Source organism: Urocitellus parryii, chromosome 6, assembly GCF_045843805.1.
Source record: "Urocitellus parryii isolate mUroPar1 chromosome 6, mUroPar1.hap1, whole genome shotgun sequence".
Classification (NCBI taxonomy): domain Eukaryota; kingdom Metazoa; phylum Chordata; class Mammalia; order Rodentia; family Sciuridae; genus Urocitellus; species Urocitellus parryii.
The window spans coordinates 170,314,537-170,342,493 of record NC_135536.1 but is presented as its reverse complement, the minus strand read 5'-3'; the positions used below and the strand labels follow the sequence as shown (position 1 = coordinate 170,342,493).

The window sequence follows — 27,957 nt, the reverse complement described above, 5'->3', positions numbered from 1 at the left end:
GGGGCTGGAGGCCTCGAGGGTAGCTGCGGAACCAGACCCAGGGACAAAGGCTTATGTCCGTCGCGGTTCAAGCCCTTGCATCTGCCAACGACTGGAGGCCAGTCGCTGAGGGGCCTCTACTGGGCTGGAGGATGGCAGGACGGCACGAGCCAGGAGGGAGCACAAGGAGCAGCAAGAGGGGACACGAGGGCGTCCCGGGAGAGTTCCGGAGGCCGGGGCACCGACCTGCCCCCGGGTGGGGGAGACTGGTAGGGAGGAAGGAGTTCGGCCCCTCCACCCACGCGCCCATTGGGCAGCGCCGCCATCACTCCCCTCTCCGCGACACCACCTCCTCCTCCGCGGAGCCCAGATACTCCTCTCCTCCGCCACCTTTTGCCCCGCCCCGTCCTGGGAGAATCTCATTGGACGGGGGCGCGGTCGATCCAACTTGAGTCAGAGATTCGATTGGACGAGAGGCCCTTGGGCCGCCCCTAGCCTACTTGGATTGGCTTGGTGTGCCTTGGCGCAACGGAAGAGGCGGCCGGCCCAGGGTGCGCCTCTGCACAGGCTGGACTGCCGCGGAGGAGGCAGGAGGATTCCGGCGCTGGGGGGCTGGCTCGGGCGGCAGCGGTGGCTGCTGCGGATGGGAGCGGGCCGGCTCGGCGCGCCCATGGAGCGCCACGGCAGGGCCGCCGCCACCTCAGCCTCGTCGGCTGGGGAGCCGGCGCCCGGGGGCCCCGAAGGGCGGCGGCGGGAGCCACTGCGGCGCCGGGCGAGCAGCGCGTCGGCGCCTGCTATCGGGGCCTCGGCGGATGGTGTGAGGCGGGATCGGCCCAACTCCTACAGCGACCCTGCCTCGGTCCCCCGCCCGCGCGTCGAAAGCCTCCGGAAAAAGCGGCCGCGTAAGTGCCCCACGGGGCGCCCTGCGGCTCGCCCAGCCCCCTTCGTTCCCGGCTGCCGTTTTTCCCGCGCGTGGACAGTGCCCCCGCACGGTGGTCCCACGTTGGTGCGTGGCCTGATGCTGGGCTAGAGGGCTCGAGTTCCCCTATCGCGGAGCCTTCAGAGTTGGGGCCCCCGTCGGGCCCTCGCGGCCATTGGTCTGCGCTTCCCCCTTGTTGCAGTGCCAGGACCCTTCCTCCCTCTCCTTAGCTCCTCGGGCGTTCTTTTCCAGAGAGTCACATGATTTGGTCCTCTAGAAGGCTTCTTTTGATTTGATTCATTTTCATCGCCTTTCTCCCCTCCCCCCAAATCCTTTGACTCCTCGGTGTCTGTCTTCCGTGGATTTCCAGAGACCTGCTTTCCGAGACGTTAAATCCTTTTTATCTTGCCATTTCGAGCTTAGCGGAAAATGATTAACCGCCCCCGAGTCGCTCCCAGCCTAAAAAGTGGATTCCCGGTTTCTTGCACCTCTAAGGTTTGGCTGCTTTTCTTCCCTTGAGAATTCAGGTCATCTCACACCCAGATATCTCTTGTTTTCCTTCCATCTATTTGCAGGTAGTCACGATTCAGGGCTGTAGCATTTTGGGCATTACGGGTTTTAGTTTTGAAGGGAGACTACATCTTCCTGAATTTTGCCTTGGGAGTTGCATTTGCTTTTCCCAGAGAACGTGTTTCTCCGTTTTATAACCAGGTTTCTTTTTCTGCATTTTCTTTTCATCCCTCCCTTTTACAGGTCTTCATTTCAAGACTGCTGTCTCACAGCCATTGCTACTGTTGAAAGTATCAGTTGCCCTGATACTGTAATATGAGCTTTACATTGTAGCGGGGTAGATTTGCTGATGGTGGTGGTTGCTAAATTCCTATTTGAGGAAATTGACTTGCTTAAATGCAGATTGTGAGAATGAGGTTAAGTGGCAGGAAGTGGGTGAACTCTGTTAGTCTCAACCACTCAATTTGCTTTTTCTTTTGTCATTTGTGATTTGGGTGATTAAATGTAGCTCTGTTTTGCTAAAGAAAGTTTGGGAATTTTCAGTTCTTTCGTCCTTTCCCATCTTGCAAGAGATTTGGAAAAAAGTCTCAACTGATTCCAATATCAGAGTTAGTTACCTGGTTTTTGTTTTGTTTGAGAAGCACCTGATTTTGAATAGTGCAAACCATTAGTTCCTTCATGTGTTTTTCTTCTTCTACATTTCTTTTCTTTTCTTCTTCTTTTTTTCTTTTGGGTACCGGGGATTGAACTCAGAGGCACTCAACCACTGAGCCTCATCCCCAGACCTATTTTGTATTTTATTTAGAGACAGAGTCTCAGAGTTGCTTAGTGCCTAGTGTTTGCTGAGGCTGGCTTTGAATTCTCCATCCTCCTGCCTCAGCCTGCCAAGCTGCTGGGATTACAGGCATGTGCCACCATGCCCAGGTTCCTTCATGATTTTGTATTACATGGTTGAAGATGTGTGTGTAAATTTCAGAGATTCAGCAAGTAAGAAACACAGCTATATAGAGAGCCGTTTGTGATCATTAACCACAAGGATCATAAGTGTTGTATTTTGGATGTTTGCATGGGTCAGTACTTTTCTAAGGTCTTTAATAACTCATTAGTCCTCAAAGCTCTGAGGTAAGTAGGTAGTATTCCATTCATTTTACAGATGAGAAAATGGTCATGTTTGCCCGGTGTTGATTGGTTAGTATGTGGTGGGATAGAACTGTAAACTCAGGCCCAGACTGTTGGTGCATACTAGTAATCCCATCTACTCCGAGGCTGAAGCAGGAGGATCCAAAATTCAAGGCCAACCTAGGCAACTTAGTGAGACCTACTCTCAAAATAAAACTTTAAAAAAGGGTTGAACATGTTGCTTAGTGTTAGAATGCTTGTTTAGCATGCTCAAGGCCCTGGTTTCAATCCTCAGAACTGGGAGTGTGAAAAGGAAAAGAAAACAAAGGAAATGTAAACTCAGGAATTCTAGCTTCATTGCTTCTGCTTCTAACCACTGTGTTTTACTGAATTGTTGATGTTCATTTAGTTGTATCTTGATTGCTCTAAGACCACGCAAGCGTGATCTTTTGAGCTCAAGGCTCTTACTTGTACTATGGAAGTACTTTCAAGTATTGAGCATAAAAATAACCAGAGTTAAGAATGCACATTTCCTGGGCTCAATTCTTTATCTTTAGAATCAGAATCTGGGGAGAGGAATTAGAAAAACTGCCATTCAAGTTCAGGCCACTCTAAGATCCCTCTGGAAAACTGGTTTAGGCAGGGGGCAGCAGGGGCTGGGGGGGGGGGGCGCATGTGGGCATTTTAAAGTGGCTTTGAAACTTAAAGAACTAAGAAGATAAATAGTCATGTTATAGGATTTATGTTTTGATTTGGTGTCCGATATTCATTGTGTTCACCTTCATTGCTTTCTCTGACAAATTATGAAATCATCTTTCAGATAATAAGACCTGAAAAAGAGATAAACAATATATTATTTTTCCTTTGATTTGCACTTCTTATATTATCCTGGGGTGCACCTGTTAGATGGAGATGCAGTTCATTGCTGCTAAATCCTTCAAGAATGTACTTTAGTTTTAAATTTGAGAATTCCATGAAGATGAAATCTTTTGTCTTTATTGGCACATTTGGCTATGGAAAGGTGCCACCTTTTGGTTGGGGTTGGAAAATCTTGTTCTGATGTCCTTATGTTACTTGTCTAAGAGCACAGAGTCTAGTTATTATTTGAAATTAGAAGGAAACTAGTTTGTCTTAGAATTTTCATGGCCCTAGTTAGTCAAGTTCTGCTACCACATGTCCCTAGAGCAGTATGGTTCCCAGACTACTGGTCCTTCTTTTAGACTTTCTGCATCAGAATAATTAGGGATGAGGCTAGGCATATGTCTGTGTTCTTGAAAAGTTTTGACTTAATTGGGGTGTATGTCTTAGGACTGAGAAAAATATCTAATAAAGATGGATTAAAAATAATGGAAACATGGGCTGGGAATGTAGCTCTGTTGGTATAACACTGACCTAGCATTCATGAGGTGCTGGGTTCAATCAATTCCCAGCACTGCAAAACGAAACAAGCCAACAACAACAACAACAACAACAACAAAAAAACATGGAAATAAGATAGTAGTAATCATTATAGCTACCATTTTCTGAGTGCTTGTTTTGATATTTTATAAACATCTCCCTTTGGTCTTATATACCCTGTGAGGTAGGTGTTTTTTTTTTTTTTTTTTTTTTAATTCCCAGTTTCTAGATGAGGAAAAGGCTCAGTGAAATTGTCCCTTTGTCCAAGGCCAGGCCTTATTGAGTTAGTGATGGAGGTTTTTTTTTCAGTGTTCAGGATGGAACCCAGGGCCATGAACTTACTATATAACTGCTCTGCTACTGAGCATTCTACCAGCCTAGAGCTGGTTTTGATTCTAGGTGTCTGATTTTAGACCAAGAATGTTCTTGATCCCCATTTTGGGACTGGGGGAAAGCATATGTGATGTAATCCAGAGCTGTGGTTGTAAGATGTTTTAAAAATTGTCTCCAACCCACCCCACCCCCCTTTCATGCAGAAGGGCCTAAATTAATTAAAAAAAATTATCATACATACAGTAAAATGTAATCTTGATACACATGAAAACATACATTTTTATCAAGGGCCTCAGATGTGCAGCAGATGTGCAGTAGGTGTGGGAATCCTGGGATCATAGTACTCCATAGCAGCGTTGGGGACCAGCCAGTTCTTTGATGTTAACTCCAAAGTATGCTATAGTGGACCAGGGAGATCTTTGGGACTAGCTGATTTTGGAATCATGCCAATCATGAGAAATCCTTAACCCTTATTAGTCTAGAAGGTAGGGTATAAAGTTTTTGTTTGTAGCTTGATAATACTAACCTGCAAAAAGGGTTATTTTCCTTGTCTTTTTTTTTTAGTATTTATTTTTTGGTGTAGATGGACACAACACAATGCATTTTATTTTTGTGTGGTGCTGAGGATCGAACCTGGGTCCCACCGCAGCTAGGTGAGCGCTCTACCGCTGAGCCACAATTCCAGCCCTATTTTCCTTGTCTCTTGAGGGAACTTAAGTGTTGGCAGAATAGAGCTGCTCTTGAGTCCATTGAGACCCTCCCCCAACCCCCTTTATCAAGCTCACCATTTCACCTGCAGTGAATTCACCTAAGGAATTAGGACGGGCTGCCCACTAGGAGCTCAGGAAGAAAGTGGTTGATTTCCTGTAGCTTTGTATCCCATTATTGAGAAACAGAATGGGAGAGGATGTTTTTTAACTTAATGTTTTATCACTTTTTTTTCATTGCTTGGAGTGGAAGCCAAGGCTTGCTCATGCTAAGAAAGCACTTTACCACTGAACTACATCCTCAACCCCTGTTTTAAGCATCACCTTTAAATCAGATTGAAACCAAAGTAAATATGGCCCCTTACCTTGGATGTATAACATATATATAAAGTATTAAGCAAGGCCTAAAAAATAATCCAGTTATGCAGCTGTGTAAAATGTCACAGTGTGTTATTTTAGGGGTTATAGGTATGATACATGTTTTTGAATAATATGGTTATTCAGTATTGCCATCCTTGCCCTCTATTTTTCTGGGAACATTAAGGCAAGAAGAGATAGATGCTATTAAAAATATTTTACTTAAATACTTTTTCCAAAGGAGAGAGGGAACACAGATAATTCACTGTATGTTGTTGGAGAGAACCTTATCAGGTAGTGAAAAGAACGGCTATTTCTATTGGTCATTTAAAAGAGCAATGAGGTTTGTTAGACTTAAGTTAGAATAAACTGAGTACTTTGCAGGTTCAGAACTTGGAGTACCTTTGTCTTTAGGAACTGTTGTTTCTCAGTTTATTTCAGTAAAACATAACCATAATATGAAAAGCCCTTTTTATGGCTTAAAGTTTGCTTTCTAAAAGTGAAAACCACTCTCAGTTTTTCAGTAGTCTTTTTTTATTAGTTGTAGATGGACACAATACTTTTATTTTATTTTATTTTACTTTTTGTGCTGGGGATTGAACTCAGGGGGCCTTGTGCATGCAAGGCAAGCACTCTGCCAACTGAGCTATATCTCCAGCCCTTATTTAATATATTTTTTATGTGGTGTTTAGGATTGAACCCAGTGCCTCATATGTGGAAGGCAAGTGTTCCACCACTGAGTTACAACCCCAACCCTTTCAATAGTCTTAGTTAAGATTTGTGTGTTTACATTTTCTGAATGTAGAATTTATGATTGGGCATACTGATTTTAAGATGTAGTATTTTGTAAGCATCCAGTCTTTGAGTTTAAAGCTTTTTTGGGAAAAGAATAATAATTATTAAAGTGTGTTTTTTAATATTAGGCCAAAATCTTTTTAATATTGATTTTATTTTTTAAAAACATGACAATGGAATGCATTACAATTCTTTTTTTAAAAAAATATTTATTTTTTAGGTGTAGATGGACAGAACACAATGCCTTCATTTTTATGTGGTGCTGAGGATCGAACCCGGGTCCTGCCCATACTAGGCGACCACTCTACTGCTGAGCCACAATCCCAGCCCACATTATAATTCTTATTACACATAGAGCACAATTTTTCATATCTCTGTTTGTATATAAAGTATGTTCATAACAATTCATGTCTTCATACATGTACTTTGGATAGTGATATCTATCACATTCCACAATCATTGCTAACCCCCTGCACGCTCCCTTTCCCTCCCACGCCAGGCCAAGATCTTAACTGACTAGACTATCCTACGGATTTGAGATTGCAGTGTCTTAACCACATATGGTCTGGTAAAGGTGTAATTCCTAATGTTAGAAAATTGAGCACTCCCTTGCTCCACCTGATACTGGGGATTCACACATGCTAGGAAGGCAATCTACTAACTCAACTATATTGTATCCCCAACCCTTTTTAAAAATTTTTTATTTTGAGAAGAGGTCTTGCTAAGTTACCCAGGTTGGCCTTGAACTTGGAATCATCCTGCCTCAGCTTCCTTAGTAGCTGGGATTACAGGTGTGTGCCTGGCGATTATACCATTTTTAATAGTGATAATATACTTCTAGTGTTAGATTTATTTATTAATATTTTATATTTTTTTTGCTATGCTGTTGTGTATGACCTTTTTTCATGTCATTTTGTTTTGCTTATGTATAATAGCAAAATGAAAAGCTATTGGTGTTTGTATCTGAATACCTTTAAACATTTTTGTTGTTGTTCTATTGGTTTTAATTAGTTTTCTTAGATTTTATACTTTTGGAATATTGAGATAATCATGGTTCTTTTTCCTTCAACTTATTAATACAGAAAGCCTCAGTAATTGGACTTTCTAATGTAAAAACCATCCTTTCAATCCTGAGAAGATTCTTTGCTGACCATGATAGTCTTACTCTTTATTTTACGGCTGGATTCCATTTAATAATTTAGTGTTTTTATATTTGGGTTCCCAGATGCCTTTGTTTTTTTGGTGCCAGGAATTGAATCCAGGGGCTCTTAACCACTGAGCCACATTCCAACCCTTTTTATTTTTTGTTTTGAGATAAGGTCTCACTAATTTGCTTAGGGCCTCGCTAAATTGCTGAGGCTGGCTTTGAAGTTGTATTCCTCCTGTCTTAGCCTCCTGAGCTGCTAGGATTATAGGTGCGCCACACACCGGCCTCTCCTATAGTTTCAGTGTGAGATTATGCTGGAATGATAGAGAAGCTTTGTCTGGAAACCAGTAGGGTCTGAAATTTTTATTCCCCTGGCGATAGATCTTTGACATTTTTAGAAACGTTTTTTAGTGCGTTTGATTGCCATGTTTTTTAGGCTTATTCTGAACTACTTGATGTTTTTTTCTTCCCCCCTAACTGATCCATGTTAGTGTACACTTTAAACTAACTGATTGCTGTTGGCTTAAGATTTCTTTTTTTTTTTTTAAATATTTATTTATTTATTTTTAGTTCTCGGCGGACACAACATCTTTGTTGGTATGTGGTGCTGAGGATCGAACCCGGGCCGCACGCATGCCAGGCGAGCGCGCTACCGCTTGAGCCACATCCCCAGCCCGGCTTAAGATTTCTGAGCATGTACTTTTTCTTTTCTTTTTTAAAGAAAAGCCATATCTTCTTTTTCTTGGATGTAGTTACCAGACTCTTGTCTGTTAGTGACGTTTTCAAAGCTTTGTTTTATTTTCAGTATGGGGATTGAACCCAGAAGCACTCTAACGCTGCCTTACATCTCCATCCCCCTTTTTTTAATATATATATTTTTTAGTTGTAGATGACAAGTACCTTTATTTTGTTTGTTTATTTTTATGTGATGCTGAGGATCAAACCCAGGGTTTCACAGGTGCTTCGAGAGCGCTCTACGGCTGAGCCACAACCTCAGCCCTCAAAGCTTTATTTTATTGATCAGCAATACTGTAACTGTAAACAATGATGTTTTTCTGTTTTTATTTACATAGTTTATCTTTAACATCTGCTCTTTTTTTAAAGTAGCTTTCAAATTGTGCATGTTTCCTTAAAACTGGTACATAAAAATTGTACAGACTCATGTGGTTCTCTGTGATGTTTCCATACATGTATATACTGTATAATGTTCAAATCAAGGTAAATATCTTTCTCCTCAGATTATTTTTATTTCTTTATGGTGAGAACATTCAAGATCCTTTAGGGCTGGGGGAGTAGTAGCTTGGTGGTAAAATGCGTTGGGTTCAACCACCAGCATTTCCCATCCCCACCAAATATAGCACACTATTATTATTTACATCTAATTGGAAAAGTTATGTCCCTTTTTTCTTCTTCTGGCATTATCTCTACATTTTTAGATTTTGAAGGGGGGTACTGGGGATTGAATTCGGGCACTAGGCCACTGAACCACATCCCCAGCCCTATTTTGTTTTTTATTTAGAGATAGGGTCTCACTGAGTTGCTTAGTGCCTAAAAATTGCTGAGGCTGGGTTTGAACTCTCGGTCCTCCTATTTCAGCCTCCCTAGCTGCTGGAATTACAGGCCTGTGCCACTGTGCCCGGCTATTATACAATTTTAAAAAAAATATTTATTTTTTTTTGGTTATAGGTGGACATAATATTTTATATTTATGTGGTGCTGAGGATCGAACCCAGTATCTCACACATGTGAGGCGAGCGCTCTACTTCTGAGCCACAACCCCAGCCCCTACCTATATGTTTTTAACACATTTAAAGTTACTTCTCTTTCTTGTCTAGAATTAATCAGAATCTTTATGTTTTCTTCCTTTTTCCAACAAGGCAGAAATGCTGCTTGCTTTCACTTCCTACTCCTTTTTCTTCCTCTTTGACTTCCTATGTTGAAACCATGTAAGTATTTTAGTTCCAGATTGCTTGTTTTTCTAAAAGTCAGCATGTGCTGGTTTCTCTGCTTATAGCCCATGGATGAAAAGTTTCTTAGAGCTCTTGGATGTTTTAAAATTACGTTGATATGCATCTACTAATTATTGCAGAGGAAATCTTGGAGTAGTAAAAGTTGAGCTCTTTTGTGTGTGAAGATTTCTTTGCATTCCACTTGAAAGCTGGTTTAGCTAGATAAAAAGTTTCCACATCCTTTTCCTAATAACTTTGAAGCAGGTACTCCATTGTCTTCCACTAGTGCTCCATTGTCTTCTAGATCTGTGTTGCTGTTGAAAAGTCTGTTTACTTTTATGAAATTTATCTATCTTTGCAGGGATTCAGTTTTTTCCTTAGGATTTCCTGAAATTTCAGTAGGATGTGTCTAGGTCTTCCTTTTTCACTAGTTATATATAACACTTGGTGTTTTGACCTGATGATTCATGTCCTCTCTTTTCCCTAGAAAATTTCTGGAACTTGTATAATAGAGGTATTGAACTTTATGGTTCTATATTCTGTGTATCTACTTTACCTTCATACCTGAGAGGCAGTCTAGAAGAATTTGTTTTCCATTTTTTTTTCCTGCCCATTTTGTTGGTGAGTATGTCTATTAAGCTTTATTTTGGCAGTAGTTTCTTTTATAAAAATGTGTTTTTTGAAGTATAATTTACGTAGAGTAAGCTGCAGCCATTTAAAGTATACAGTTTCACCCATTTTGACACAAATATTCACCTAGGTCTTGCTAGGCATAGTGGCACATGCCTGTAATCTCAGTGCCTTGGGAGACTGAGGCAGGAGAATCTCAAGTTCAAAGTCAACCTCAACAACTTAGCAAGACCCTGTCTCTTAATAAATAACAAAAAAAGGAGGGGGGGTGCTGGGGATGTGGCATAATGCCTCTGGGTTCAATCCCTGGTGTACAAGAAAAACCAAATTACCTAGGTATATAGACATACAACCTCCATACTCCCAACAATCACAATTTGGGTTGCCATGGAAAGTGTTTTTCTGCTTTTGTGCAATTTAGTTCCTTCTGTCTAGCCTGTGATCTGCTTTTTCTCAGATGCAGAAGTGATTGGTTTGCATTTTTATATAAGTGGAATCATAAAGTAGGTAGCCTTTTGTACAAGGCTGCTTTCACTCAACCTGTTTTTGAGATTCATGAATGTTAAGTGTGTAATAGTTTATTTTTTGGGGGGGGCATTTGAAATCATTTTCCTTTATAACTTGGAAATTAACATGGGTATACTTTATTTAAATTTTGCCAATTTTACTCAAGTTCTTTTGTGTATTTAGTTTTATATAATTTTTTAAAATACCAGTGTTACAATTTTTATCTTTTTTTTTAATATTTATTTTTTAGCTGGACACAATATCTGTATTTTATTTTTATGTGGTGCTGAGGATCGAACCCAGGGCCTCGCATGTGCTAGGTGAGCGCTCTACACCGAGCCACAAAAAAATTAAAAATTTTTTCTCTGGTAGCTTATTCTTCATGGATGAGATCTCATTTTATGCCTGAGGACATTTAATATTCTCCTGGTTGTTCTTGCAGTTCTTCAGATACCAAGTTTATCATATTTGTGGCATTTATTTCCCTATGGTGACTCTAGCTTGTACAGTGGTCATCCCTGGTTTGAGTTTTGTTCTTCTGTTGGTGGATACAGTTTCTATTTACTGATCTGTCAGAGTGGACTATAGAGGAGAGATGGATGTATGTGTGGCCAGATGTGGGGACTCCCCATTATTTGTGGCTAACAGTAGCTACCCAGATGTCATCTTGATTATGGGACTATAGTGCCACTGAAGAGTTTGTCTCTGCAGGGGTGGAGTGGAGAGTATTGGAAGGGGGGAAGTGGGCCTATCTATTTGCATGAAATGTATTTCCCTACCATATCACTTAATCCTGCTTCCATTCCATGGCAGCCATCCTTGTTGGCAGCCTCAATGGATCATCCACCCTTACATCCTCTCCCATCTTTGTAGCTGCTCTCAGTTTTAATAGCATTCCTCTTGGGAGGGTTGTGGACTGATATTGCCTAGTTCTAGTAATATCACTTTTTTCTTTTTCTTATTTTGGTACCAGGGATTGAACCAAGGGTAGGGGCCCCAGCAAACTTCCAGCTGCCAGCTGATGATTGGCTCACAGCTGCCTCAGCAAACTTCTAGCTGCCAACTGATTGGCTCCTTTGCGGTGATGCTCATTGGGCTGTTTCCCCCGCCCTTTCAGACCACTGGGAGCTGCTCATTGGGGGACTTTTTGGCTCCGCCCACACAACCCAGCCAATCGGCCTCAAGAGCAGGAGGAGTGGGGGAGGTTGAGAGGCTTGTGGGAAGCAGGTGGTGGCAGTTGAGCTCTGAGGGTTTTTCCTGAGGAGCTGTGTGGTATGGTGTGTGTGTTCTTAAAATAAAGTTAGTTTCTTTTGACAAGTGGCTCCTGAATTGTGCCCAGCCAGACTGCCGCAGGTACTTGACCACTAAGCTACATCCCCAGCCCTTTTTATTTCTTATTTTGAGACAGGGTCTCACTAAGTTGCTGAGTCTGGCTTTGAACTCACGATCTTCCTGCCTCAGTCTTCTGAGCTGCTGGGATTACAAGCGTGCACCACCACGCCCAGTGTAATATCACTTTTTGTTCCAGAATTATTTTAGAAAAGGATATATCAGTAAATTGATATTTTAGCCATTTCTAGGAATTAGGGTGGGAGAGGAAGGCATGTATACCTGCAGTACATTTTGATCCAACTTCCTGAATTCTTTTGTTTTCTTTTTGTTGGAGAGGATTTTGAGGAGACTGATGTAACTTAAAGTCTATTGAAATCTTTTATTTTTAGGACATCATGTTTTGAGAGAAATTAATCACTGGTGCTTATTTGTTAGGTAGGGTAGGGAATTTCCTGTATCTTTAGTTTTAGTACTAAACCAGAGTTTTGAGTTCTCAATATTTCTCATTTAAGCCAGTTGGGGGCATGAAGATTTTCATTCTCCATCTTTGTTTTTCAGATATGAGCTTATTGTAGTCATTTTTTGGTGGGGGAGCATTGGGGATTGAACCCAGGGGCACTTAAAACTGAGTCACAGTCCCAGACTTTTTTATTTTTTATTTTGAGATAGAATCTTATAAGTTGATTAGGACCTCCAGAAGTAGCTGAGGCTGGCCTTGAACTTGTGACCCTCCTGCCTCAGCCTCCTGAGTCACTGGGATTACAGGTGTGTACCAGCACACTTGGTTTTTTTTTTTTTTTTTTTTTTTGTACCAGGGATTGAATTCAGGGGCCCTCGACCACTTGGTCACATCCCCAGCCCTGTTTTATATTTTATTTAGAGACAGGGTCTCACTGAATTGCTTAGCACCTCATAGTTGCTGAGGCTGGCTTTGAACTTGCGATCCTCCTGCCTTAGCCTCCTAAATCGCTGGGATTACAGGCATGTGCCACCGCGCCCAGCCACTTGGCTTATTTTTAAAAAAATATTTTATAGTACAGTTTGGACTTGTCTGTATAGGAAGGTTAGGTTGGCTTAATACTTTGATATTTTTCTTTTTGATCTTTGTCCTAGTTTTTTCCAAATCAGAGGCAGTCACATTTCTTCACCCCTTTTGTATAGATTAATATCCCTTGGGAATCAGAGGGTGTGAAATAAGTTGCCAGCTGTAAACTCAGGTTTTTAGAAAAGCTGTTCTGACTTTTTTTTTCTTCCCTAGTTTTTCCATGGTTTGGCTTGGATATTGGTGGAACCCTGGTCAAGCTGGTTTATTTTGAACCCAAAGACATCACTGCTGAAGAAGAAGAGGAAGAAGTGGAGAGTCTTAAAAGCATTCGGAAGTACTTGACCTCCAATGTGGCTTATGGGTCCACTGGTATTAGGGACGTGCACCTGGAGCTGAAGGACCTGACTCTGTGTGGACGCAAAGGCAATCTGCACTTTATACGCTTTCCCACTCATGACATGCCTGCTTTTATTCAAATGGGCAGAGATAAAAACTTCTCGAGTCTCCACACTGTCTTTTGTGCCACTGGAGGTGGAGCATACAAATTTGAGCAGGATTTTCTCACAGTATGCATTTTTTAGCTTATATACAATTTATGGTAATTTGATTGTTAAAAATAATGCCAATTGCAAGTGGTAAAATTATTTCCATTTCTAATGGAACTTGAATTTTCTTTAGTGCAATGAAGACTAAATATAAATTAGTAATAGGAGTTAGCTATCTAGAGATAGCTGTGTTGATGAGAATCAGGACCTCTAAAAGCATTGCATTTTGTCATTCCTCTCCATGAATACTTATTGAGTCTGGGATAAACAGAAGAACAGTGAGCTTGAATAATAAAACTTAAAAAAACCCTGTCATAAAATTGTTTCCAGACTCATCTATCATATGATTCTTCTAGGCAGAAGAATCTGCCTAGATTTGTGCTCTGTGTTCACTGAGTCTGTCCACCACATCTGTCCCTGAGGGCAAGAGTCACCCAGCACTTGATTTTGCCTTCTTTCTGTGAACAGTGAGCAAGGCCTTGAGCCTAGGTCTTTTGAGGATGGATGTCAGGATAGGTGTAAGAATTGACTAGTGAATGGCTAAGACCCTAACCTTCAGGGTTCAATACAGATTTAAAATGTCTCTAGTGACCATGTTTTTCATGCCACCTAATGAGAATATTAGACCAAGGGAGATTCTGCCTTTGTTTTATTCTACACATCTTTCTTTTTTTCCCTTGTATGTCATTATTATATGGTTTGTGACCTTGCCCTCTTTCTTTGTTCTCTGTGTCCTGACTTTTTCCCTGTAACTGGCCGGAGTCGTCACAGTATGAAATTGACGTGAATTATTTAACAGGGTTTTATATTCTTTGTTTGGATTTTTCTTGGTTGCTGTTTTTCAGTGGGGTTGCTGTTTTTCAGTGGTTTCTTTTTCCTCCTGTGAGTACAGGAGAGGTAGCCGTAGAGAGGCTTATGTCCTTTGTGGAAGTCTTCTAGTGGGCTTTGGACTATAAACGAGAGGAGAAAACCTCTCTGTTTCTAGGATTCAACAGAGTTCTTTGCAACATACTTGAAAACTATTCAGGCTGTTAGAGGATCATGTTGCGTGATTATCCAAGGAGAGGGTTCAAAGTGGATTTTATGCCTTAGGAATTGGTTCTTGGGAATTCCCTTTTGTATGCACCAGTGCTGTACTTTAAAACTATATGAAACAAATGCCTGTCAAATTGTGTATTAGGAGTGATTAATATTATAAAGAGAATTTTTTAAAACCTGAGTTTCTTTTTTAATGTGAATCATATTTTCTTATTATTTTTAGTTTGCTTCTTGGCACTAAATTTATATTCTGAATAACTTGGAATAGTTAAATTACCTGTGAATTCAGTCATTGAATATGTCACTTGGGCTGAGATTCATTAGAAATAATATCACAGCAGGATATGTAAGGATAAAATGAGAAATTGATTTGACATACACTATCAGAAAATGACTTGGGTTCTAATAGGCCACTGGTGTCAAATGATTTGGTTTAGGAGTGAAAATACTGGCACTTAGAGATGCAGGGAAGTCAACTTTGAATTCATCTTGACATGGGGGAGTGGCTAGATGAAATGACAGTGATGAACACTTAAAGGGTTTTGGATTTGGTCCCAGGAGTAGCTTAATATTCTTAATTAATTAAATTAAGGATCCATCCAAGGCTGTCCATTAACTCTTTTTCATAACCCACAGTGGCTGTGAATAAATTGAATGTAAATGTAATCAAATGGGATTTGGATTAAAGAGGGAGAATTTGATGGGCTAAACTTGGTTATAAACAGAATCAGGTACTTCAGGGAGTTGAGCCTTGTAAACATCCAGATGGTTCAGAAGTTCATAGACATGGCAGTCTGTATCAGCTCTCTTAAGTACTGTGAAAAGTTTATATATCTTAAGTTTTTCTGTGCATGTCTGTGTATGACACATGTGCGTGTAAACATGGTTTAAAAAAAAAGTCAAATTGGGCCATATTTTATAAAATGGCTTCCAATTTGCTTTTTGACTGACAGCATGTCTTGTGATTCTTTCCATTTTAATACATATAGATCTTTATTCTTAATTGCTATGCCAATTCCATAATGTTGAATAATTTCTTTATTAATTACTTACAAGGAATTAAGTTAAAAAAATGATTTCAATTTTGATATGGCTAACCCGACCTTCCCTAGAGCTATAATCAGTTTAAATAGGGAGAAATTTTCTAATTGGATATTTGAAGCCCTTTGGCTTTAGGTTAAATAGTAAGATGTGGCTTCTTTTGATACTTCTCCATAGACTTGAATCTGGTCTTTTGGAAAGCTGATGTCAGAGTCTTTATGGCTCCTGCAGTTGTCACCAGTTACTCTCTAATAGAGATATGGCTTAATTTGTGCACCTGCTTCATTGTCCCTGTGAACATAGATCTTGTTTTCTCCTTGACAAGTTGGTGAGCATTCACTTAAGATTTTTGGCACACTTCTTCAGCTGCTGCAGTAGTTTGTATGTAGAGTATATTTGGGTCTATGGGAGCAGGTGTCTGTCTTGGCAGGCCATCCCTATGTGTTGTCCCTAAATCTGTTCTGTAATGCTCTGTATCAAATAATACATATCTGTGGGTGTATTTTTATGGTGTGTCTAACGTAGAGGGGATGTCTTTTTAAACAGAAGTTTTTATTTCTATTGGTTTGTTAAAAAGTCTGAATACAGTCTTATTTTATTACAGATAGGTGATCTTCAGCTTTGCAAACTGGATGAACTAGACTGCTTAATCAAAGGAATTTTATATATTGACTCAGTTGGTTTCAATGGACGGTCCCAGTGCTATTACTTTGAAAATCCTGCTGATTCTGAAAAATGTCAGAAGTTACCATTTGAGTTGAAAAACCCATATCCTCTGCTTCTGGTGAACATTGGCTCAGGGGTTAGCATTTTAGCAGTGTATTCCAAAGATAATTACAAGAGGGTCACAGGAACAAGGTAAGTCTTTTATAGAGAAGTCATTGTTTATTCTTAGTATCATACTAGGTTAACTGAGTTTTCAGGTATTATATGTAACTGTACCTGCAAGAACTGGTTAAAATTATGTACCTTTAATGTCTTGCTGAGGATTTTATTACTACGGTTTAATAAAACGTTGCATCAGTAGACTCATCAATCAAGTTCATGGTCCTGGCCCTCAGTTGATTTATGATGCATTTATACAAAGTAGATAAAATTACTAGGTAGCATCTAAGAAGGGAAAGCCCTGTAGATTTTGTGTGATAATTTAAAAAAATATATACATATTTATTAGTTGTAGATGGACACAATACCTGTATTTTATTTATTCTTATGTGGTGCTGAGTATGGAATCTAGTGTCTCACACATGCCAGGCAATGTACCTCTGAGCAACAACTCCAGTCTGAAATCTGTAGGTTTTATACATCTGTACAAATACACATATTTATACACTTATGCACACATGTGATCAGAAGAAGGTAGTCTGAAAAGGGAGGAATAGGTGGAAGAAGAGAGTGAATATGTTTTGGTTTAAGAATCAGGTCACTTGAAAAACAAGGATCTGGGATTAGGATAAACTTTTTTTGCGGGGGGTAACTGGGGATTGAATCCAGGGGCACGTCACCACTGAGCCACAATTTTTATTTTGAGACAGGGTCTTGCTAAGTTGCTTAGGGCCTCATTGAGTTTCTGAGGCTGACTTTGGATTTGGGATTCTCCTGCCTTAGACTCTGGGATTAGAGTCACTAATAGGCATGTGCTACCATGCCCAGCTGAATAAACAATTTTTTTTTTTTTTAAACAAGAGTGAGCAAAATAATGAGAGGAGGCTGTGTGTGGTGGCACACATGCCTGTAATCCCAGTGGGTTAGGAGGCTGAGGCAGGAGGATCATGTGTTCAAAGACAGCCTCAGAAACTTAGTGAGGCCCTAAGCAACTTGGAGAGGCCCTGTCTCTAAATAAAATATTAAAAAGGGCTGAGTGTGTGGCTCACATCTAGGGTTCAAACCCAGGTACCCCAAAAAAAAAAAATGTTGGAGAAAACAGATTAGTGGAGTCTGATGGGGTGCCAATGAGCCAGGGTGATAAAGTGCTTGAATGAGAATAACTTCAGTGAGTACGCAAAGAGGGAAAATGAGACAGTGCCACTGTGACTGGTCCCAGGTATGGGGCTAAACTGTAACTGAGGCTCTTTATACCTACTAGCACCCTGACTGCTCTCAGAACTTGGGAAGGGAAGGGCTGGAATTGTGACTGAGCGCTTGCCTCGTACATGTGAGGCCCTGGATTCGAACCTCAGTACCACATAAAAATAAAATTAAAAAAAAAATGCCAGCGGGCTCGCCTGGCATGCGTGCAGTCCAGGTTCTAGCCTCAGCACCACATACAAACAAAGATGTTGTGTCTGCCGAAAACCAAAAAATAAATATTAAAAAAAACTCTCTCTCTCTCTCTCTCTCTTTAAAAAAAAAAATAAAATAGAGGTATTGTGGCAACATACAACTAAAAAAAAAATATATATCTATATATATATATATTTAAAAATATATTTTAAAAAGTTACCCACTAAGTAAATGAGCAAAAATTTAAAAGTACTTAATGATAAAACTATGTAAAGCTAATCAAGGGAATGCAAATTAAAACCAACTTGTAGGGTTGGGGTTGTGGCTCAGTGGCAGAGTGCTCGCCTAGGGTTTGATCCTCAGCACTACATAAATGTAAAATAAAGATATTGTGTCTACCTAAAACTAATAAATAAATATTTAAAAAAAAGTCCTCATTTTAAAAAAAAGAACTTGGGAAGGGAGGCGGGCCCTATGTTTTGCTGCTTTGCTTGTCTGATGAATGTGTCCATCCAAGGTGTCTATGAAGCAGACTTTTTCATATCAAAGGCTTGTTTCTTACTGATGGCATCTGCAGGATTGTATTGGGGCAAGAGTGAATTGACGTGAATACTTTTAGGGGTCATAATTTTTACTCATCTATTCCTATTTTTTTAAAATATTGTACTTTATTGCTTGTTTTTAATTACAGTCTTGGAGGAGGAACTTTTTTTGGTCTCTGCTGTCTTCTAACTGGCTGTACCACTTTTGAAGAAGCTCTTGAAATGGCATCTCGTGGAGATAGCACCAAAGTGGATAAACTAGTGCGAGACATTTATGGAGGAGATTATGAGAGGTTTGGATTGCCAGGCTGGGCTGTAGCTTCGAGGTAAGGGAGCCTGTGAATTCTAAATAGTACAGGAATATGATATTAAGTACCTGACATATGTTTTCTTTTAAGCAGCTTTATTGAAATATAATTTATGTACTGTGAAATACCTGGTTAAAGTGTGTAACTTAGTGGTTTCTAGTATATTTCCAGAACTGTGCAGCCATCACCATGATCCAATTTTGGAACATTTTCATCTCCTGGAAAAAAGGCTTATATTTATTGGTTGCCACTCCCTGTTTGCCCACCTCCAGCCCTGCCTAATACTAATCTACTTTTTTTTTTAACATTTATTTTTTAGTTATAGGTGGACACAATATCTGTATTTTATTTTTATGTGGTACTGAGGATCAAACCCAGTGCCTCACACATGCTAGGCATGCATTGTACCTCTTGAGCCACAACCCCAGCCTTTAATCTACTTTTTGACTCTGTGGATTTGGCCTCTCCGGCATATTTCCTATTGTATCATACATGTGCTGTTTTATGACAGCTTCTTTCACTGAGCATATGTTTTCAAAGTTCATTTTTACTTTATCATGAATGTTTATTCCTTTTTGTTGCTGAATAATATTCCATTATATGCATATACCACATTTCACTCATTTATCAGTTGATAAACATTTGGGTTGTTTTCCACTTTCTGGCTGTTTTTTTTTTTTTAAATATTTATTTTTTAGTTGTAGTTGGGACATAATACCTTTATTCTATTTATTTTTATGTGGTGCTGAGGATTGAACCCAGGGCCTTGTACATGCTAGGTGAGCGCTCTACCGCTGAGCCACAACCCCAGCCCTTTTTGGCTATTTTTATGAATGATGCTGAATTTGGTGTACTTGTCTTTGTGTGGACACTTTTTAATTCTCTTAGGTGCATCTTTTTAATTAGGTGCGTATCTAGGAGTGGAGCTTCTAGGCCATGTGGTAACTTTATGTTTAATCTTTTGAAGAAGTACTAGACTGTTTTCTAAAGTGTCTGCACTGTCTTACAACCTGGGTTTTTAAAGAGTGTTAAGTTTTTTTCATGTCCTTCAGCCTGTTTATCTTTTTGGTCTTAGCTGTCTTAATAGGCATGAAGTGATTTTTTTTTTTTTTTTCTTTTTAAACTAGGAATTGAACCCAGGGGCACTTTACTGCTGAGCTACATCCCCAGTCCTTTTTATTTTTTATTTTGAGTCAGGTCTCATTGAGTTTGCTTAGGGCCTCACTGAGTTACTGAGGCTCGCTTTGAACTTAAAATTGTCCTGCCTTGAACTTACAGTTGTCCTGCCTCAGCCTCCTGTATCACTGGGATTACAGGTGTGCATTACTGTGACCACACGCAGTGATAGTTCATTGTGGTTTTTATTTGCATTTCCCTAATGGCTAGTGATGAACAGTTTCACATGTGCTTATTGGCCCTATGTCTGTTACCTTAACACCTATGTCTGTGTTCAAATCGTACCAATTTTTTCTTGTGGGGCATAGTGGCACAAGCCTGTAATTCCAGCGGCTCAAAAGGCTGAGGCAGGAGGATCACAAGTTCAAAACCAGCCTCAGCAAAAGCAAGGTGCTAAGCAACTCAGTGAGACCCTGTCTGTAAATAAAATACAAAATAGCGCTGGGGATGTGTTCAATTCCTGGTACCAAAAAAAAAAATTTTTTTTCTATTGTTTTTATCTTAATATTGAATTACAAGAGTTGTTTATATGTTGAATACAAGCTCCTTATTAGAGATTCAATTTGCAAATATTTTCTCTCCTTTTATATTATCTTTTCTTTGATGGTGTTCTTTGCAGCATAGTTTCAAATTTTGGCAAAGTCCATCTTTGCTTTCTCTCTCATCTCTTGTGCTTTTAGTGTCATAGATAAGAATTCATTGTCTAAGATCGTGAAGGTTTACTTCTGTATTTTCAGTTCATATATTTAGGTCTGTTACCCACTTTGAATTAATTTTTATATATGGTGAGAAGTAAAGGTCCAAATGCCTTTCTTCTTTATTGTGTTGCTATCTAGTTGTCCCAGCACCTTTTGTTGTAAAGAGTGTTCTTTCCCTATTGAATGTCTTTGGTCCCTTTGTCCAAAATCAATTAACCAGTAATTACATTATAAAGGATTCCTGATCCAGTCCCAAAAGGAAAAAAAAAAAAAAAAAAAAGTGAGAGAGAAAAAAAAGGAAATCAATTGACCATAGATGTTTAGGTTTATTTCTGGACTCTTAGTTCTTTGTCACTAATCTGTCTGTCCTTAAGCCAGTATCACACTGCCTTGATTACTGTAGCTTTGTATTAAGTTTTGAAATTAGGAAAACCAAGTCTTCTAACTTGTTCTTTTTTGGCTATTTTGAGTTTCTTGAATTTCTATATGAATTTTAGGATCAATTAGGCAATATCTGCAAAGAAGACAACTTAGATTTTGATAAGGATTGAGTTGAATCTATTGACTAGTTTACAGAGAATTACCATCTTAACACTGTAAGGTCTTCTGGTCCAAAAAGATGGAATATTGTTCCATTTATTTAGGTCTTTGCTTTTTTTTTCAACAGTGTTTTATAGATTTCAGTGTAAAAGCATTTACTTTTTTTTTTGGTACCAGGGATTGAACCCTAGGGCGCTTAACCACTGAGCTGCACCCCCACCCCTTTTTTATATTTTGTTTAAGAGACAGGATCTTGCTGAATTGCATAGAGCCTTGCTAAATTGATGAATCTGGCCTTGAATCTGCAATCCTCCTTTCTCAGCCTCCCAAGCTTCTGGGATTACAGGCGTGTGCCACGGCTCCTGGCTACCATTATACTTTCCTTAAATGTTCCCTGAGTGTTTTATTCTCTTTGTTATTATATATGGAATTGTTTTGAGATTGTATAGCAATTCAGTTGTATATTTAGGCACATGGATTTTAATAGAAGAGACACTCATTTATACATGTTGCTCACTAATTTTAGGCGCTTAGTGCCATAGATTTTATTTTGTTTGCAGCATTTGCTCATTGGTCCTGACTTTCTTTTTCTGATTGCCTAGGTTTTTGTTCTGGTCAAGCAGCAATTCTTATGGTCAAGAAATTAACTTGACACTCTTAAGTAGCTCATTTTAGACTCAGCTCCCTGCACTTTGCTTTGCTCTGATAAAGTAGTTTACTAAATGTAAATGTGAGCATCTGAGTAGAACAGCTATGTGTTTGGGATGGATTGCTGATAGAACTGTCTGTGATGGCAGAAAGGGTGCTGCCTTCCGTGGGACTATCTGGGTGTCAAAGCTGGGTGTTGGTAGACACCACAGGGAAAGCTGCCTGTTCATTTAGAATGCTTGTGGGCTCTATTTGAAGCTGAGTTCTCTGAGCAGATGCTTAGGTGCTTCATCATTTGTGAGATAAGAAGTTGGAAGACGTGAACAGTATTGCCCTAAAGAATCGTTTTATCTTAGTAAAGTAAAATTGAAGTTCCATTGGGCTGTGTTGCCTTTGGTTTAGCAATGGGATATTTTTTTCCCATCACAGCTTTGGAAACATGATGAGCAAGGAGAAGCGAGAGGCTGTCAGTAAGGAGGACCTCGCCAGAGCAACTTTGATCACCATCACCAACAACATTGGCTCCATAGCAAGAATGTGTGCCCTTAATGAAGTAAGGGGACATGGGTTTTTTATGTTGCTCTAAGGAAAATACTGAACTTCCTAAGTGGCCCCACCTTGATGTTAAGCTTTTTTCTTCTTAGAACATTGCCTACATATAGTTGTGTGGTGGACTTTTGTTTCAGTGCAAAGTTAAGATTTCTTCTAATACAGGTTAATCTTCACTGATTTATTTTTTCTTCTTACTGAAGATAACACTGCTACTGTCTAGGTAAAATGACCTTTTGAGGAGAAAGTAGAGGGAATTAGGAAGATAGCTAGTGTTGAGATGATGGGGAGTGGGGAGGTGGGCTGTGATGGGTAATGATGTTGAATCGAGACTCCATGCTCATTGGGAGCAGTAGAGGCTCGGGAAAGGAATCCACAGAAGTCACTGAAGCTGGGAGAAGACTGAGCAGGCAGAGGAATGTCACCCTGGCTCCCCTCTACTTCAGCAGAGCTGCGTCTTTGTGCTTTCAGCTTCTTTACAGTGCTGCCTTGTAGCATTCAGGTCAAGCAGCATTGTACAGGGCTATGAAAGAACCAAGAATGGGCTGCCCTTGGGGAAAGAGAACTTAGGATCTAGTTGGTGCAGCTTGATGTCCCTAGTTATACATTTTTGTTTAAAGTTATTCTTTAGATAATACAGTCATGCAGCTTAAAAGGAAACTTCAGAAGACAGAAGGATTTTTCTCATTTTTAAATAAAAAAAAATTTGGATGGGATCAAATAATTAAATTTCTTCATTTTAATATAACACTTTTTTCTTTATTGCATGTTCCCTTTCCTGTGCTTATGTATTGTAAGGTAGCTAGCATACATACCATTTCATATATTTTACTTAAGTATTATACATTTCTTGGTTGCATATTTGATTGGGTTCATCTGTGTCATGGATTATTCACATAACTTTGGCATTTCACATGCTGGATATTTGGTTGCTTGCCAGTGATAACTCTTCAGTAAGCAGTTTTAAGTGTGAAACTACTCTTTGGCTCAGTTTTATTCTTGATATGGGACTTACTCAGGAGTGAGACTTCAGGTCTTAAGAGTATGACCATCTTATGAATCTTGGTGCATATTGCTGTGATACTTCACACACACTGCGCCCCTTTAGATCATCTTTAGCAATGAATTAATGGATCCATTGTACTGCAGTTTTACTAATGTTGGGGGTAGAATTTCAGGTAGTTTTTTTTTTTTTGTTAATAGTTCTATAATTTTGCTTTCTTTGATCATTAGTGAAGATGAATTTTTCCAACTTGCATATCGTGTGATCTGCCTGTTTGTGTCGCTTTGCTCTTTTTGAATTGGGTTATAGTTTTTAATTGTGTAACAAATTTACTTAAAATTAGTTGTCATTTGTCATATTTAATACGAATGTCTTTCTTAATCTGATTTCTTCTTCTGTGACATTTTTGGGCATGCTTTTGCAGTTGTTTGGGAATCAAAATTTCAAAGTCTTGGACCAAATGGAATAAATTTGATCATCAGTCAAGTTGCTGCATGGTCCTCTGTTGGGGTAACTTTTATGAAAAAACAGAAATTAAGATGCAAACTAATTGCCTTTTTTTGATGTGCTCAGAACATTAACCAGGTGGTATTTGTTGGAAATTTCTTGAGAATTAATACGATCGCCATGCGGCTTTTGGCATATGCTTTGGATTATTGGTCCAAGGGACAGTTGAAAGCACTTTTTTCAGAACATGAGGTAAGTGGATTTGTTTCTGGTGATGTGTCATATATACAAAAGTGCACAGTTGTAGTGGAACTTGAAGGACAGGTGAACTGGGTTGCAGTATTTCTGTTTTTTTTTTTTTTTTTTTTTTTTGTAATTGTATGAGGTGGAGTTTAACTTTGTAATGTTTGAAAGCTTTTTTAAAAAATCTGATATGTAGTACAAAGTAGATTTTTGGCTATTTTAATTGTAAGTTTAAGCAATTTTAAAGAAAATAATTTTTTTGTTGTTGTTGTCATGGTGCTGGGGATCAAACTCAGAGCCTGCACATGCTAGGCAAGTGCTGAGCTATCCTGTATTCTTTTTAAAACAATCTTTATTTTTTTCTCATTGCACTGACTCTGAAAACGCAGTTGTTCTGGGTTTTTACTTTTTTCACTTTTTTGATGTCAGTTATTATGTATTGATATAAAATTCATGTACTATTTAGGATGTATATTCTAAAAATGAATGGATCAGTGAAAAAACATTCTAGACTAGAACCACATTATTGTAAGAACATGTAGACAGATAGAAATGACAAAGTGGAGAGGAATCATTAAATTGTTCAACCTGATATCCTATCTTGGAAAGTGCCCTTTTTTACTGTTTGGGAAAAAATGGGACCAAAGCTGTAGAAGAGTTTCTCTCTTTTCTCTGTTTGGTTGTTGGGCAGTTGAACTATTAAGTGTTGTTGGAGTTCAGGTAGTACTACCATGAACATTTTTCAGAATTGTATGTGGGTATTTATTTTAAGTGTTTACATGGATTGACAGAAATCAAAGTAGGATTTGAGATGTTGTAAGTAAAAATTATTTTTTTCCTTTAAAGTTGTTCTAAGTTTTTCTTTTTAAATTGTTCAAGTTCATAGTTAAAATCCCAACTACATAGAGTCCCCATATCAAAAAGCATTATCAAAGCCTAAAGTCATCTAATTTTTTTATCTTAGTAAATCAATACAGAATTTGGCCATAAGTTTCATATAGTTCATAAGTTTTGTGAATTTTGCTTTTATTATCCTTGACCTGTTTTGTTTTACTTTGTTAGAATAAAAATAAACTTTATTTATGTTACGTGATAGTATAAATTTCCTCCTGTATTATTTTTACTCTTTTTGAAATTTTCCTAGGTAGAACTTAAGAGATTAGTTTCTTAGCCTTTTTTAAACTTACACCCTCATATCATAATAATAGTTGAGTATCTCTAGTTATGAAATTTGAAATCTGAAACTGTTTTTGTACAGGGGATTTGAACCCAGAGGTGCTGTATTACTGAACTGCATCTCCACCCCACCCATATATATATAAATTATTGCCAATGGATCTTTATTTTATTTATTTATATATGGTGCTGAAAATCGAACCAAATGCCTCACATGTGCTCTACCACTGAGCTACAACCTCAGCCCATCTCTGCCTCTTTTTTATTTTGAGATAGGGTCTTGCTAAATTGCCCAGGCTGGTCTCAAACTTCAGTTCTCCTACCTCAGCCTCCCAAGTAGCTGGAATTACAGGTGTGTGCCATCACATCTGGCTGAAATAAAAAACTTTTTGAATGCCGATAAGCATTTTTGGATTTTAGATTTTTGAATTAAGCATGCTCCAACTGGTAAAGTCTGTGAATATTTTAGACCACTTCTAGGCCCAAGCATTTTGAGTAGGGGATGTGCAACCTGTAATTATAAATCTTTTTTTTTTTTGTATCAGGGATTGAACTAAGGGCACTTAACTCACTGAGCCACATCCTCAGACTCCCCGTTTAGAGATAGGGTTTCCTTAAGTTGCTGAGGCTGGCTTTGAACTTGGGATCCTCCTGCCTCAGTCTCCTGAGGTGCTGGGATTATAGGCATGTGCCACTGCACCCAGCTGTAGTTAGAAATCTTTTTAAACCCTCATGTGTCTACAGTTTGTCATCTTTCCTGCCTGCTGACATCATTTTTCCCTCTGGTTAGTATTGTTGCAGTGTTTGTCCCCGTGTTCTCCATTTGTGATCAGGACTCTTACTCTAGTGTTGATCACTGCCCTTGTGGAATTTTGATCTTGAAGTGTTCTGCCCCACCACAGCAAAGCAGTTGGTTTAACAGTTTTAAAGCTGTGTGTGCATTCTTCTCAAGCCTTCCTTCTCTCATCCTTTACCATTGTCATCCCAGCACTTCTTGGTCTACAACAGCCTGTCTTTATAAAGTAGCTTCTGGGTCTTCTGTGGTTAACTCTTATTTATTTTATTTATTTTAATTGTAAAATAAAGCACAGACACTGGAAGCTACATACAGCAACATGTGCTGTTGGTATAAGATGACACCTATGTCTGTTCTCTGGCAGAGTTCCCAAGCATAGCTGTCTCTTGGCTGTGTCACCTTTATAATTCTGGCCTTCTAGTTAATACAAATGGATGTGACTGCCTTTTTGAAAAACTGAGAAATAGAGTGATAGGGCAGGCTTCAGCCTTGCTGCTGTTTCATCACGTTTCTTGAGCTAGCTCTGTGTGTGTGTGTGTGTGTGTGTGTTTGTGTGTGTGTGTTAATTTTTTTATTTATTCTTTTTAGATATATATGTGAGCTAGTTTTTCTTGAAAGACTAAACCTCACTATTAAAGATATTTTAGACATTTTTAATATCTTTGAAATTCACAGTCAAATTGTTCAGGATCTTCCCGCATTCCTTTTTTAGTTATTTCTTTTTTAAAGTTCTTCAATACTTGATCTCATGCTCTTAGAGACCTTGATGGATTCTGTAACATTGTGGGTTTCCTGTCTGATTCCTGCTGGCATTCTTGTCAGTGTGGATTTTGTACCACTTTCTTTAACGTTTTATATCCTTTTTGTTTGGATTTGGGGTTCTCTTTCAGCTGCTGCTTCTCAGTCCTCCCTCATTGCTGTCTACTCCTGTGCTTCCTGCTCTGGTCTAGTGGATCCAGTGACTGCTGGGCACAGCTGCTCCTTTGGCATTCTGTAGGAAACCTACCTGCCTTGTTCTCCACATTTCATGCTCCTGTGTTCCCAATCTCAGGGTTGGTGTTCTCAGACTTTCCCTGCTGCCCTCATCCCCTCCTTTAGACGCACCTTGAATTTGTTCTACTTCCTCCTCATCCTTCCACCTCCAGCCAGGCAGGCCCTCAGCTGTGACACATCCTGTCATCTTCATTCATTACTTGTCTGAAAAATGTGCCAGGCCTCAGCTGGTTCTCACCTCTTTCTTCAGGACAATCCAGGAATCATCTTTTACCAGAATAACTGAGCTGCTGTTGGCCCCACCACTGCTCCTGGAATACCCACCATGGGTTTGATTTTTCTTTTTTGGGGGTGGTGGTGTTAGTGGTGATGTATTAGGGATTCAACTCAGAGGTGCGTTACCACTCTACATCCCCAGCCCTTTTTATTTTTTGTTTTGAGACAGGGTCTCTATGTTGCTGAGGCTGGTCTCGAACTTGCGATCCTCTTGCCTCAACCTCCTGAGTCACTAGGATTACCACTGCTCCTGGCTGGGCTGGTGTTATTACACAGTGGTCTGATGTGTGTGGGGTGTCTTGTACCTCCACCCCCTCCCTGGCTAGGGAGCTCCTCAGGCCTTTCCTGTTCCCAGGCTGGCCTTGGGCCTGCTGCTAGTGCTCAGGAGTTTAGGGTGATGTTGATTTTAATACTAGTAATTGTATTTGTGGTAGTTGAAATAAATCAAAGGAAAATTGCTCTTATTTTTGCTGTATTGTTTTTCAGGGTTATTTTGGAGCTGTTGGAGCACTCCTGGAGCTGTTGAAGATTCCCTGATTGTTACCTGGGAGGGCGTCCTGGAAATTTCGACAATGGGATCTGTGGACTTTTGTATTTTAAAAGACTTACTCAGTTTTATGATCGTGTACTACCCGAATCAAAGCGAGAAATGATGTGTATTTTTCTAAGTCATCAAGATAAATCCTTAAAAAATTCAGTCTAAACTAGCAACCAGTAAGGAAAAATGCATTAAAAAACAAGTGGACCATGTTCAGGCAGTGTGAGGATTGCTGTGTTTAAGTTGCCTTTCAGGGTAGCGCTGTTTCACCTGTGGTGTTTTTGTAAATCTCGGCATAACTCACTGCAGACGCCTTGGAAGAGCTGTCCCGCGTTGAGCTGGCTGTGGTTGTGCATCCTGTTTTGACTTGCTATATGCAAGATAGGCTGCTGTGTGTGATAATCTAATCACTGTTTTCTCAGTTCGGCCTTAGAGATCACCTGTGCATTA

At 39.5% G+C, this 27,957-nt stretch overlaps 1 protein-coding gene across 3 annotated transcripts; it reads left to right on the top strand.

The window, feature by feature from the left end:
- The first annotated feature begins 561 nt into the window (after positions 1-561).
- On the top strand, positions 562-27,957 carry Pank2 (pantothenate kinase 2). 3 transcript variants are annotated; one of them, XM_026385807.2, is made up of 7 exons: positions 562-881; positions 12,941-13,293; positions 15,956-16,209; positions 18,266-18,442; positions 21,916-22,039; positions 23,612-23,737; positions 27,456-27,950. In XM_026385807.2, the coding sequence occupies exons 1-7, from the start codon at positions 623-625 to the stop codon at positions 27,504-27,506; spliced, it is 1,344 nt and encodes a 447-aa protein (XP_026241592.1). In that variant the 5' UTR covers positions 562-622; the 3' UTR covers positions 27,507-27,950. The 3 variants fall into 3 exon arrangements, with proteins under 3 accessions (XP_026241592.1, XP_026241593.1, XP_026241594.1); XM_026385808.2 differs by lacking the exon at positions 23,612-23,737 and having other exon boundaries at positions 27,456-27,955; XM_026385809.2 differs by lacking the exons at positions 21,916-22,039; positions 23,612-23,737 and having other exon boundaries at positions 27,456-27,957.

Bases quoted from the DNA above. Each gene is read 5' to 3' on its own strand.
- Pank2 (XM_026385807.2), top strand. From the start codon at position 623: ATGGGAGCGGGCCGGCTCGGCGCGCCCATGGAGCGCCACGGCAGGGCC. The intron at 13,294-15,955 runs GTATGCATTTTT...ATTTTATTACAG, and splicing joins TTGAGCAGGATTTTCTCACA to ATAGGTGATCTTCAGCTTTG. The intron at 23,738-27,455 runs GTAAGTGGATTT...ATTGTTTTTCAG, and splicing joins CACTTTTTTCAGAACATGAG to GGTTATTTTGGAGCTGTTGG.